General features: G+C 42.3%; 1 protein-coding gene across 1 annotated transcript in view; it reads left to right on the top strand.

The window, feature by feature from the left end:
• Positions 1–13131, top strand: part of THSD7B (thrombospondin type 1 domain containing 7B) — a 260059-nt gene that overhangs the window by 243707 nt on the left and 3221 nt on the right. The window contains exons 21-26 of the mRNA XM_085320933.1: positions 480–625; positions 6379–6538; positions 7064–7237; positions 7336–7431; positions 8444–8526; positions 9753–9945. Of these exons, the coding sequence (XP_085177059.1) occupies positions 480–625; positions 6379–6538; positions 7064–7237; positions 7336–7431; positions 8444–8526; positions 9753–9945 (852 nt within the window). The remainder of the gene's footprint in view (positions 1–479; positions 626–6378; positions 6539–7063; positions 7238–7335; positions 7432–8443; positions 8527–9752; positions 9946–13131) is intronic.

Here is a 13131-nt window from a genome sequence, read left to right as displayed (position 1 = left end):
AAAAGCCAAAAGCCCACCCAACCTGTTGAGCAAGGAGCTCGCTACAGCTGTGGTCATGCTGTATCACAAATACAGTTCTCCGTTAAAACACGATGGCTCGGTTCTGTCCACGAGTCTGCCTGGGCAGATGGAGTGTTTCATGGGGTGGCCGTGATGCTGGTGCCTACTGGGGCCCGCATGGACAGGTCCCGCTATGGGACTGGGGCCTCACCGAAGCCCCAGCCTCATCCACTTGTCCTCCGTGGGCACAGAAGAGAGGACGATGGTCCAGAGGAGGCGAGTTTAGCGCTGAAGAGAGAGAGGAGCTGTAAAAAATAGGGGAGAAAAGCTTACGGAGGAGATGGAGCCTCAGAGGACTGGGAGGGAGGAGAGCGCCAGCGAGGAAAGCTGCAGAGATGTGTAGGGGAAATGAGGGGAAGAAAAAAGAAAGAAGAAAGTRTCATCTTGCTCATCCTCTGGTGTCTCCTCTCTCGGCGCAGGCCAAGCGGTCCGATCGCGCGCCGTCGTGCTGCAGGCGCAGGGCGGAGGAAGACCATGCCCAGCTCAGCTCTCCCAGTACAGGCACTGTCCCGTCAAGCCGTGCTACCGCTGGGCTCTGGGAGAGTGGTCTCCGTGCCGCGTGGAGGTAAGGCCTTCTCTAACGCTCCCTGAGTGCTCCCAGCAGTGCAGGCCGTTGATGTTAACAATAAAAATCATGGTAATATGGCAGAATTGATTTAGGCTGCTCTTCAGAGTTTTTTTTTTTTTTTTTTTTTTTTTGTCATTGAAAGCGTTGATAAGATCCATGCTAAAGTGGGGAAAGTTCAAGAATGGTAAACCTGCTCACCTAATCTTCCAGCCATCAAAAACTATTTATAACAATATGAGTTCCAGTACTGTGAGCTTATAGAGGTATTAAAGGAGATTTACAGAGTAAATGTGCTTGAGTGAGCATAGCCACGGTGACCTATAATTTAATTATATAAAATAACTCTAACACAAAAATAGATTGGCTAGTTTTCACAAGCATTTAGTAGGTTATTTTCTTTCTTTCTTCTTTTTTTTTTCTTTTTTTAAGTCTGCTAGCTGGTCTCTCCCTACGAGATGTTAAGTACCATAGTGTAAGTTATGGTATGAAATGCTTATTTCTACTTTCTCCTAAGTGTGACTATCTTTTTAATGATCCAAAAATGGCTGGAATAAATTGCCATGTGCTGCACATACACTCTGCACCTCTGCTTTGTCAGCACTGGAGTCTTCATTTTCTCACCGCCCTTGAGTTGCATCAAACTTGAATTGATTTTCCGCCTCCCCCTACACTTCTCCCCCTCTCCTTATCTTTTAGATCGCGTTTCATATATTTAAATGTTTTGGTTAGTTAGCCAGATAAAGTGGACATGAATCTCTTGCACTGAAGTTTTCCCAGGCAGAACAAAATCCGCTCAGTCTGCATGAAGCCAGCTTTGCAGAGCTGCAGGTGAGAGACGTGTGGCTGCGTGGAAGAATCCCCCTTCGAATCCCAGGGCACGAGACCTCTGCGGGGATCTGTGGCTGCTTCTTCGCACTGCAGAGCATAGGAAAATAAGGGCAATAATGCGTGTGAAGACACAGCCCTCGTCTTCCGTGGCCTGCCCTCTAGCGTGGTGTGGCCTCTTGATTACCTACTCACTTTATTGACAGAGGCAAAGCAGATGCAGGAGAGCATCTTAGAGCTGTGCAGAATACTGCYGATGGCATCACAGGTGCCTAGAATTTTTCCCAGGTATTTATAAATGAAATCTGGACTATTACAACCTTTGGCCAGTCCAAGGTCAGAGAAGCAATTAGGACCACCTTTCTTTCTCAGTTCCTGTACTGACTGACAACTCATTGCAACTGCAGATGTGAATATGAGCTGTGTATGTACTACATTATTTATTTATTTATGTATAACATCCTCAACTGGCATTTTGTCCACCTAAGGCAAGCAAGTTCTGCTAAATATTAGAGAGGAAACCTTCAACCACRGAAAATAACATAGCTGATAATTCAGCTCCCATATTAATTCTTTTAACACCCTAGCATATTCCAGCTGAATAACGCATCTTGCAGAATAAAAATATGTACATCGAGAAGCTGGCTAAATTTCAGCTCAGTGCAAGTAATCATAATCTGCTCTAACCTAGATCTCCTCCCGCACTCTCAGTGCGATACTGCTTSCTTCTCCTCTTAAATTACTGTGTTGTAGTTTCTCTACCCTTTGCTTTCTTTTTTGGAGAGCGGCCATTTTTTTCATGTCCAACTCCCTTTAATGAGGTGCTTAGGAATTAAATGCRGTTCATAAATATAGGATGATTTATTCTTGTGCTTTTCTGGAAAAGAAGCTTAAGATTACTTTTTAAAGAAAGCTCTCAGAATTCCTGCTTTCAAGGATAATTCATTAAATAAGGTAAATGCATACTATAGTAGAACCAAAATACATATTATAAAAATGTTCTCCTATAGTAATATAATCAGGACACCTAATTATTAGGCTAAAATATTTCTTCCTTGTATTATGAGATAACTGAGAATATATTTCTTAATCATAGAAGGACTGTAAGTTGACCTCATGTGAATAATTAGAGGTGTTTGTGAGTTTAGGAATAGGGCTTGCTAAGTGTTTTGTATTGCTGATTTTCGCGGTGTGTAAATCAGTGCGCTGCTGTCCATGAAATTACACGTATCACGGGCACCCCTCCAGCGGAGGGTGCTGCAGCTGTGCTACGTACAACGGGATGCAGAACTTTGAAAATGGGAGATGTGGTTAATCTTATATGTTACACAAACCGTTTTCCCACTGGAGTTGAAGTGTTTTACCCTGATAAGGAGGAAGAAAACAAAAATTAGCAGTGGCTGACACTCTTCATAATTTTTCCGTTAAAGGAATTTAAGCCAAGTAGCTAGACATTACCAAACACTAACTACTTATGATTCTCAGGCTATGAACYCTTCCTTTCTAAAGTATTTTAAAAGTTGTCCCTTAAATGTGATCATATAATGCTTTTTTATTAAGAATTTTTATGTAATTCAGTGCTTATCAACATGAGCRCCAATATGTGATGAGACTGGCATTGGCCAATCAACTCTTTACCTAAAATGACCGTGAACATGCACAAAACCCAAGTAAAAGCTGAAAAGAGAAAACTTTTCTTACAGGCATGTCCAGGCAAAGCAGCTTATTAGGACTGTTACCTGTTCTGTAATTAATGTGTTTATATGTGGCTGGTAATGCACCATTGGGGGTGAAATAATAGCAGGTTCATGTAGATGCTGTCATATATCAACATATTAGCAAATTAAAAGCATCTCTGGTTGTCAAAACGCTATCCTAGATTACACTTGTATTTGTTTAATTGTGTCTYGTCTTTCTTTCTCCAAGCTAACAACTAAAAGCGCTAACTGTTGCTGGCCAGACCTTCCCCTTGCTTTCCAGGTGGTCACGTGGGGCAAGGGGAGCTCTTGGAGGGAGGCTGCGTGCAGGGAGGCTGGAGGTCCCCGAATGCACCTAGGGAACCCCAGGTTCGCTACGTGCTGGGAAGTGTCAGTGCGGGAATTTGTGCAGCCGAGGGGAGGGAAGTCCTGCCCCCTGGAAGTCAGAGCCCTGCAGATGTCCTGCAAGGAGCTCATGACTCAAGAGAAAAATCCTGGTTTTGTGCAAACCTCAGATCCTCACATCTTCCAGGGAAGGRCATTTACAATACAGATTTGATCCACAGAGTTCTGAATATTTGATAATTTGCTAGGCAATTCTCCTCTGATTAGGAGCTATTCACTGCATCCTCGTTGTGCCATTACTGTAGCAATCTTCCACTGATTCCACACCTATTAATTAGATCTTCAAATGTATAATTTTGGGGACATGAATAATTTTTAAGATGATATGAAAGTTAATACAGTGCTCCTGCATTGCTTATGACCTTGCTGAATGTACTTGAAAAAGTCAGTGTCATATTCATGTGTAAATGACAGGGCAACATTACATCTTTTAAGTGTGTCATTGGGTTCTGTTGACTGCAAGAACACATCACTGGTCTTGAATGAAAGCAAGTAAATGGAAGCCACTATTCAAAAGCTAACCTTTACATTTTGAATTGTTTGAGATGCCATAGTTTCTATTTATTTCTTTTTCTAAACATAGGAAAATATGTGTATATTTCCAGTATTGCATGGTAGAAGAATGAAGAATGTTGCTTTAAAGCATGTTGCTTTTTGTAGTGGAGATTACTGTACCAGAAGAAAATAGTTTTGTTTATATCTATTATTCATATTTATTTTTGTATTTATATGAATTTATAGATTTTTTTAATATATCACTTATAAAAGAATACATATCTTTTTTAAAAACTTTTTTTGTCCTTTCTAGTAATCTTTAGTTATTCCATGAGTTATTTCTTTGAGTCAGAAGTACACTACAGTTTGATTAGTGCCCATTTCCCCAGAGAATTTTCTCCGTGTTGTATTCTGTTTCCACCAGCAATTTCTAAGAACTCTAACCCAATTGACAGCTGCATGAGTTATTCACACACCATTAATCTGAGACTGCAATAGAGGTTTCAGTGGTGAAACAGTAATTTAGAACAGTAAGTTACATACTGACTAAAGTGAAACATGGTGTTGAAAACTTGAAAATCTAGCTGCATATAGTAAATCTACACTAATACTTCTCTAAGACACTTTTGATTAGCAAGTACTTTAAATCCAACTAGTTAGGCTCCTATTTTCATTTCCTTATGTGTCAGCAAAAGGAGAAATGCAGAAAATGAAAAAGGTACCACGTGTATGTAGGAGAGCCATTCTTGAGATTCCTGCCATCAAACATATGGTGAATAAATGTGCTGGTAGGGAGCCATTCAGTTCTGCAGATGAAGTCCATTATTTTTTTTTAAATCTACTGCCAAGCAAGTAACACTTCCCTCAGTTATATAAAGGCAGTGTTCCATGTTTCTTCTCGCATTTTATTTACTGAATTTTGTAAAATGCCATTTCCGCAAAGCGTAGGATACATGTGCATCAAGTGTTGCACAGAGCTAAGGTGTGTTCCTCAAATGTCACTGCAACTCTGTTTTTCAGAAGTGAATGAAACAATTCCAGCCTTTAAAGATAGCCTTTGTGCTTCAGTTCTTACAGCATCCCTGATCATCAGTTTAACCAAAAGATACTGGCTTTTCAGTAAGGGAAGCCATTTTTAGCCAGTATTTTGGTATATTGTTAAGCGTTTCAGGACTGGAATGAAGAATGGCTCAGATGGAGCCTTCTACTGCTTGTTCAAAATTAATTCAGCGCTAGCAGACCGTGGCTAACGTTGGAAGAAAGTTCAGTAGAGTATGTGCAATGAATTGGTGATATCTGTCCGCTTTGGAATCAATAACTGTCTGCACAATTAAGAAATTGCACAAACATCCTAGGGGACGACAATCCTTGCAGACAAATTAAAAGCTCTGAAGAATTTTTGCTGTTGCAGATTTACACTATTCAAACACTCGTCTTGGGCTGTATCATCAAAGGAGGTGAACGGAAATGCCTGTTCTTCATGCCCTGCTCCACCCTTGGCTTCTTTAGAGTAGCCAAGAATTTTTGTTTTCAGTTAGCGGGGTACATCTTAAGAATCAGTTAATTCATTAGCTCTAATTAAAGGCAGGAAAGTTCAGCAAGATAGTTACCTCTTCTAGGACATTCATCATTTTTGGTACTGATCCCTTCTCCTRGGAGATTCTAAGCCTTGCCCTATGGGAAAGGACCAACTGTCCTGAAGCAGTGCTCTTCACGTATCCTTTCCATCCTTGCCACATGCTAGACACAGACTTCAAGTCCTGTATATTTGAATTGTTCCAGCTAATGCATTTCAGTATTATATTTTCTTTTGGTATCTATTCCAAACTGCTCTCGCACTGCCCCAGAGCTGTGACTCTGTTCCACTCTGAACAGTGTTAGTGCTGAGTACAGTAATTCTCATCCATGCTTAGCATCCAGTCGGCACCTAGAGGCAAAGCTGCTAGCCAGGACTGTGTGGAACAGCACCACTGCACAGAAAGCTCCTGCCAGAGCTCTCCCTCATCTCCTCAGCTACTCAGTTCTTCCTGGACCTTCCGGGTGGAGAAAGGAAAGCACTTGTGTGCTGTTCTCCCACTTCRGTTACGATGTGGTGGCTCTGCCAGCACAGGGAGAGCAGCCTGGCAGTGACCCTGGGTCTCAGCTTCAGTAGAGACATGCCTGGAGATCTCCATCTGTCCTCCCATGACCTGGCATACCTGGTGGACTGTTCAGACCAGGGATCAGATTTTTGTCTCTGAAGTCTTTTCAGGTGGAATCAACCATGGTTTTTTTGTGATGTGCRTATGTCAGCAGTGTGTGTCTTTGTTCCTTTCTATTGTTTTATAGGGTGGACAGTGTGGAGATGGCTTCCAAGTCCGCAACCTCACGTGTGTAGTGCATGATGCATCTGTTCCTGTTACCTACAAACCAGTGGAAAATGCTTTATGCGGCGAGCTGCCATCAAAAGAGAGTGTCCTGCAATTACCCTGTTCTGTGCCTTGCCCAGGTAAAGTCTTTGAGAAGTTGCAGTATATTCCTGCCTGAGTAGCTTTTTGAGATAGAGATGCCTCTATAGTTTGGCAATTACAGCTCATACTGGTAGAATAGCTGTTCTTCATTTTTTGGTTTATGTTAATTTACAAAAGTCAGTTACGCTCAGGCCTCCGTTATTCAAGCTCGTAGCCCATTCTCAACTTCTGACGTCTGGCTRTGGTCAGACGATGCAGGGAATTGTGCTGCAGTCTCAGCTTAGGGAGCGTTCCCAGCCCTAAGCACTGTCAGAGTTACTGCTAAGAACATGTAATTCATTAGATCAGACAATGCTCAATCTGATGCTTCTAGATTGCTTGAAAAAGTCTTTCTTTTTTGGGGTAGGGAAGATACCATATGAAGCAGAAAATCTGAATAATGCCTATCACTGGGTAATAAACTGGTGGTATTTTGATATTAAAGCTGATGTATACTTAGACTGTCCTTATCCTTTATGGCTGATTCTTTTTGATAACCCATGATTTATTCATTCAATGTGTAGGTGATTGTCATCTGACAGAGTGGTCAGAATGGAGCTCATGTGAGCTTATGTGCATTGGTGGCAGGAGCTTTGAGACAACAGGTCGCCAGTCTCGATCAAGGACATTTATAGTTCAGGCTTTAGAGCACCAAGAGAGATGTTCTGGACAAGTCATGGAAACACGGCCTTGCTCAGGTAGTGTTGCCACAAGTCTGCTCTCTCCCACTTGAGAATTTGTTTTGGTTTTTGTTGCGATGTGAAGACTGACTAATACTGATGTCTTTACATTGTAGGAGGGAAGTGTTACAGCTACCTGTGGAAAACCAGCCTTTGGCGAGAAAATGAACGCACAGTGTGGTGTCAGCGTTCAGATGGGACAAACGTCACAGGTATAGCCAAAAAACTGCCCCACTGATTAAAAAGTCTTCATCCTGTTTTATTTCATCCTCTGAATCAGCTGCTTGAAGGACAGTTGGAGTGCCTTTCTGCAGTCTTTCAGAATATCAATTCAGATTTGTATGTAGGAAAGACAGGTAGGAATTTGCCAACCTTGTTATAAGGTCAGCATCACACCTGTCATTAAATGAGAGTAATTGGGTGAGTTACCCCTATTGTTTGGTTGGTCACAGGAAGAAATGAGTATGCACATACTAAAAGGCCTGGCTTGTACAGCTGATAGTGCAACCTTTGTATAACTCTAGAGAAAGGAAGAGAAAATCACAAGCTCAGTAGAGAGCCCAGATTCTTTACCTCTTCTTCTATTCCAAGCGCAGGAATCTCAAATCACTCAGAGCTCAAACTGTGAGATTCCTGCTGTTCTTGTGACCTACAAAGCCTTCCTGTACATGATGAAAAGTGAAATTCATGGTCAGCACTTTGAAGCTCCGTGACTTCTTGGCAAAGGCAATAGGGCTTGCACATCCTAATACTATTTATAATAACTTGTTACAATAATATACAAATTCTTGTGTGCAAGGGTGCCAAGAAGTTAAGAATGCATTAGCATTTTTTATGTCTAGAGAAGCATAGACTCCCCCAGATGAGGATGGGCTATGGTATTAATGTGGATTATGTCTTCTGATGTAGATAAGACATTAATGGGGATGAAGAAGATCTGTATCTAATTCCTGATTCTGTCCCCAGCTTCTTATGTGGCTTGTGGCAAATTCCTTAATTCTGGATATCTCCATTCTCCATTAGTAAGATGGATATGATAATGATTCCCTGCCTTGTTAAGGCAAATTAATTAATGTGATGCCTACAGATATTATGCTAATGAGCTCCATAGACTAGTATATAACCATATAAAATAAGCAGACAAGTAATACTTACACTATAGTGATCCAAGTCAAAAACATTGTAAAACATACCCTTTAAAGTGCTCAATAATTCCTTTTACAGGAGGGTGTTCTCTTCAGACCAAACCGGCTGAAATTCAGCACTGCAATCCAGCATGCAGGAAACCATTCTCCTACTGCACACAGGTAATTAGTTGCTGCAGAGTATGTTGGAGGAATTAACACCGCAAATCTATTCAGTTATCTTCTGTATCTCAAATGCATTTTAGGACCCTGGAATATACTTCAGTGCGCACATGATACCACCTCGAGGAAGTTGCAGGAATTTCAGTTTGAAAGGAAAACACAAACCTGCAGAAACAAGTGATGGTGTTACGATTTTGGTTTTGTCTTTGCAGAGCAGTTTTGGAACCTCTTAGTTTAATTTTCATTATATTCTATTGTTCTGTCACACAGCAAATGAGGACTACTTAAAACTGGTGTGAGAGGAGATAAAAGCGTACTTCCCTTTCATCTCCTCTACGGACACAGAAAGCCCCAGTGTGTGAGGAAGCTGTGGTAGCAATTGGGTATGGCCATGCGGGTTGCTCTGAGAGCGCTGAGAGCCCACAGGGACATAAAAGTGATGGGTAAACCAGCCCTTACTATCTATAAAACCTCTTGAGATTCCATTTTCTGTCCAAAGCYTCTCAAAAGCTCAGGATCATCTATGAACATATTGAGGAGGTTGTGGCAAATGCTGAGGTCAAGAGTTAACTTCTGATCACAGATAATGTAAATCAATCACTTCTTTGGAMCGTAACATGAGACCCTCAGGCAGATATTGTAATTATAAGATAATTAGCAAAGAAAGACAACATAAGAAAGCTATATTAAAGTAGACATCCAGAAAATCGAGTATCCATTTAGTGAGCCAAAGACTWCTAAGAAACCTCTAGAAAAAGCTGCCTAGACTGATACAGGGCAATGGGTATTTGGTGATAAAGGCTTCGTTTCAAGAAATACTGAAATGGAAATACTTGGGAATAGAGGGTTTTTCTGGAATCAAACAGTTTCTTTGTTAATCTTATCTAATGGCCAGCGTGGTTAGCGGTAAAAATTTTATTGACAAGAGGGATTGTGGATAAAGCCACAGATGCCTGTGATTGAGCCTGTTAGGATGAAAATGCATGAAAATGGCTCCATGTTGGTCTTCTCTATAATTACTGGTTCTCTCTCAACTAATACCCTATTTACCTTTTGTCTTTTTGGTCTGAAATGGATTTGCAGGGACCAGTTATTGGCTTGTTTGGTTTGGTGGAGATTAACTTGCTGATTACATATGCAGAAAGTAGCTCACAGTTTCTTTCTAGCTTACCTGCAATTTGCACTGTTCTGCAAGAGGATACTATTTATTCCCTTTTATCACCTAGAGAGGAGTCTGCGGATGTGAGCGAGGATATACAGAAATAATGAGATCAAATGGTTTCCTGGATTACTGCATGAAGGTACCAGGTTTAGAAGATAAGAAAGCTGATGTTAAGACCGTTGCTGGAAAAAATAAACCTGTCAACTCAAAAATGCATGACATTTTCAAAGGATGGTCTATTCAACCTTTTAATCCAGGTGAAAAACTTAAATATGAATGGAATAAATTTTCTTTACAACATTTCTATAGAAGAAAGATACATGCTTTGCAGATCATAACATCAGAGATTGTGTCTGGGAGCTGCAGAGCAGTCTCACAATTGCTAACTTGTGTGTCATCTTTCTTTCCTTTGTGGCTATATAGAATAATCATAATCTCTTATGCTGAGAGATAGCAGAGACAAAATGAAGCAATAATATTTTTCAAAAGAATACTCATATGTGATTTGGGGATGCTTAGTATTATTATCTGATGATGTTTCTACAAATGTTGTAGTTGGACCAGGAAAGACATTGATCATAGCACTTCAGAAGACTCAGAGCAGAAGTACATCTTAAGATTTCATAAAAGAAGAGGTTGGGTTTTTCTTGCCGCATTTCAAAAGTATATGAAAAAAACGGGTATAGAAAATGTATAGAAGAGGCTGAAGTTTTAAGTGTTGAAGTTAACACACTTAAAAAAAAGGTGGTGGTGGTGGGGGAGACGGGCAAGCTACAGTGCCCAAATAGTGAGTCTTAAAACTGAATTTAACTCTGGTGTCATAAAATGTTTCCCAGTTTGAACTGGCAGACTGAATGTGCCTAGACCAGCATACAGTGCTGGAGCCGTTGCTAGAGTATTTGATACCAGTATGAGCATTGCTTTTTTACTCAGGTAACGTAGCTAAGTAATTTTGAACACTGAATGAGTGAGGTTGGGTAAAACTTGGGGAATAGAAGTCTACAGAAGCAAACATACCCATTTGATCTTCTTGCTCTCATTGTATTTTTCTTCCTCATTTTTCACACACTTACAGTTTTGTTATATTTTGGTGAGTTTCTCATTTTAAAACTATTTTTGCACCATGAATTTATTCAAAATAAATTTCTAAAATAGGAAGGAAACTTTTAAAGTAGGAGACAAAAGTGTCAGGCAAGTCAAAATGCATTAATGCTCCCCATGTTCTAAAATCCTCCCAGTGCCTCCTTCCCTGTACTCCATGACATTGTGGTTGTTTCCTATTAGTTTGTAATGAACACGGGATTTTAGAAAACATGTAATGAAAAATTCTGCTACGGTTTTCAAGGGGCCATAATTCTGCCTGATATATGTGATCACACTTTGAATGTTACATTTACATATTTGATTTGCATGCGGTAGTTACCCTTTGCGTTGACAGTCTCAGAGCTAATAGAGCTTGGTCCAAAGCCTTTTAAAGTTGGCTGGGTTTAGATCAAACTCATCATCCAAAAGCCTACGCAGCTCACTGGCACCTCAGGTCACAGGTTTGGGGTTAATTGCCTTTTGCCAGTGTCTGCAGACTTACTCAGGTGTCCCGTCTTCAGCTGATAGCTTTGTGGGGATAGCAAAAGGGAGAGAGGAGCAGGTGGATGCTRCATCCCCCTCTCTTCAAATCAGCATTCAAGCTGCAACCCTGAAAGCTTGGCCTCGGTGCAGCATCACGGAGCTGGTTCTCCCTCAGGAGCAGGCAGAGAGAAAGAGGGACTAAGGAGCTTTTTACAAAGCATGGTATGATTTAATTTGGGGGCAAAATGTTACAGAAACTATACACAGCAATGCAATGAAGAAGGCACGTGCCTGCTAGGCAATCCCATGGAGCCTTGAAGGTATCTCTTCAGTCTGTTCCTGTACGTGTCCTTCAGACTGCAGCTCAAGGCTAGTACACTTCAGATCGTTCCCCTTCTTTGTCTAGCTTCGTGATAAAATACGTAATTGCTCCTCTAAAACAAGGCTGTCAGGCTTACTAATTTGCAGAGTTGCAGTAATTACTGCTAGGGAGCCACTGTTGCCAGTTAAGCTCTTGCTAGCGAGCCTGTGGTGAACCTTCCCCAGTGGGTCGCACTGTGGCCCTCTGATAGCCCTTGACCTCTGTCTACTTTTAAGGCCTGGTATCTGTCGGGGAAAGCCTTTGTGCCTTTGTCTGTTTAATTTGGTTTCYGTTCCTGGTTACGGTTTGGAGCGCGAGTCTTGCAGCGATTCGATGAGGCTGAGGATTTTGTTCTTTTAAACGTTCTGCAGGAGTGCGCAGAACCGATTTCGAACCGGGCTGTGTTTTTTCTTTCTGAACCACGCAGAGAGGCCAGGGTTCGGGTACAAAAACTCTTCTCAAGTTGAGAGGCAATTTAAATGGTATTGCTAAAGTGTAGGCTGCGCGGCCCGGTGCCTTCGTGCCGGGGACGGAGAGCTTCYCTGCCTTCGCAGGGGACAGGGCTTGGGGCCACCTTCTTGCCGTGCAATGCCCTTGGCCGGACTGCGCAGCGTTCACACCCGGACAGGAGGCACTGGGCTCTCCTCGTGTCGGGGACAGGCTGCCGGTGTTTTGGGGAGCAGAGAACCTCGGTGAGAGATCCTCAGCCTTTCCACAGAGTCAGGAAAAACCGGCAGGGGTGGGACCTGGTTAAATTTTGTTTCCCTTTGAAAAAGACCGCCGTGCAAAGATGGAATAGGAGCAGGCTCAGGGACTGTCCCGCGCAGCGGCTCCACGCGGGCGTGAGCGAGTCTGCTCCGGCTTCTGTCGGGATCATTGCCGTGGCCACGGAGTGGGTTCGTATCTCTGCGCCCAGCAGGTAGTGATGACTCTGACATGAAACACACTGCATTGGGGGGGGAAGCATAGTTTCTATCTACAAGGGATTCTGGGCGTCCAGATCTGGGCAAGAAGCAGAAATGCTTTTTTCTTTTCTTTTCCTTTTCTTTCTTTCTTTTTTTTTTAATGATCATTATTAATGCAAAGCTTTTAATTCAAGAACCCTCAACACAACACGTTTCAAAACTTTTTGTCAGAAGGAAAGTACCAAGACGCTCGAGCGGAGCCTCGTGCGCGGAAGGGCTCTTGCAGGGGTCGCAGGATCCGGTCCCCTGGCCCGGCCTGCAAACGAGCCCCACAGCCCGATCTCACCCCCCCCCCCTTAAAACTCCTTATGTCTCCGGCTCCCGTGGTCCTACTAGAAAGCTGTTGCACAACTTTATCCCGCTTAGTYTTACAAAACATATTCTTGTTTTTCTTCTAAGCTGAATTTATTCCCGTTTGTACTTGTCCAAAACATTTTTTTCGGCAATAAGTAGCTTGTCCACACTGGTATTTACCCCCGGTGACCCGCGGGTGCTTGCCGGGAGCGGTCACATCCCTTCCCCGAGGCCCTCCCTGCGCGGCGCCCTGCTCT

This window comes from Rhea americana, unplaced genomic scaffold (assembly GCF_003343005.1).
Source record: "Rhea americana isolate MKP2758 unplaced genomic scaffold, rheAme1 scaffold_67, whole genome shotgun sequence".
Lineage (NCBI taxonomy): Eukaryota > Metazoa > Chordata > Aves > Rheiformes > Rheidae > Rhea > Rhea americana.
Note: the sequence above shows the minus strand (reverse complement) of the source record. Positions and strands in the feature narration are given on the sequence as shown.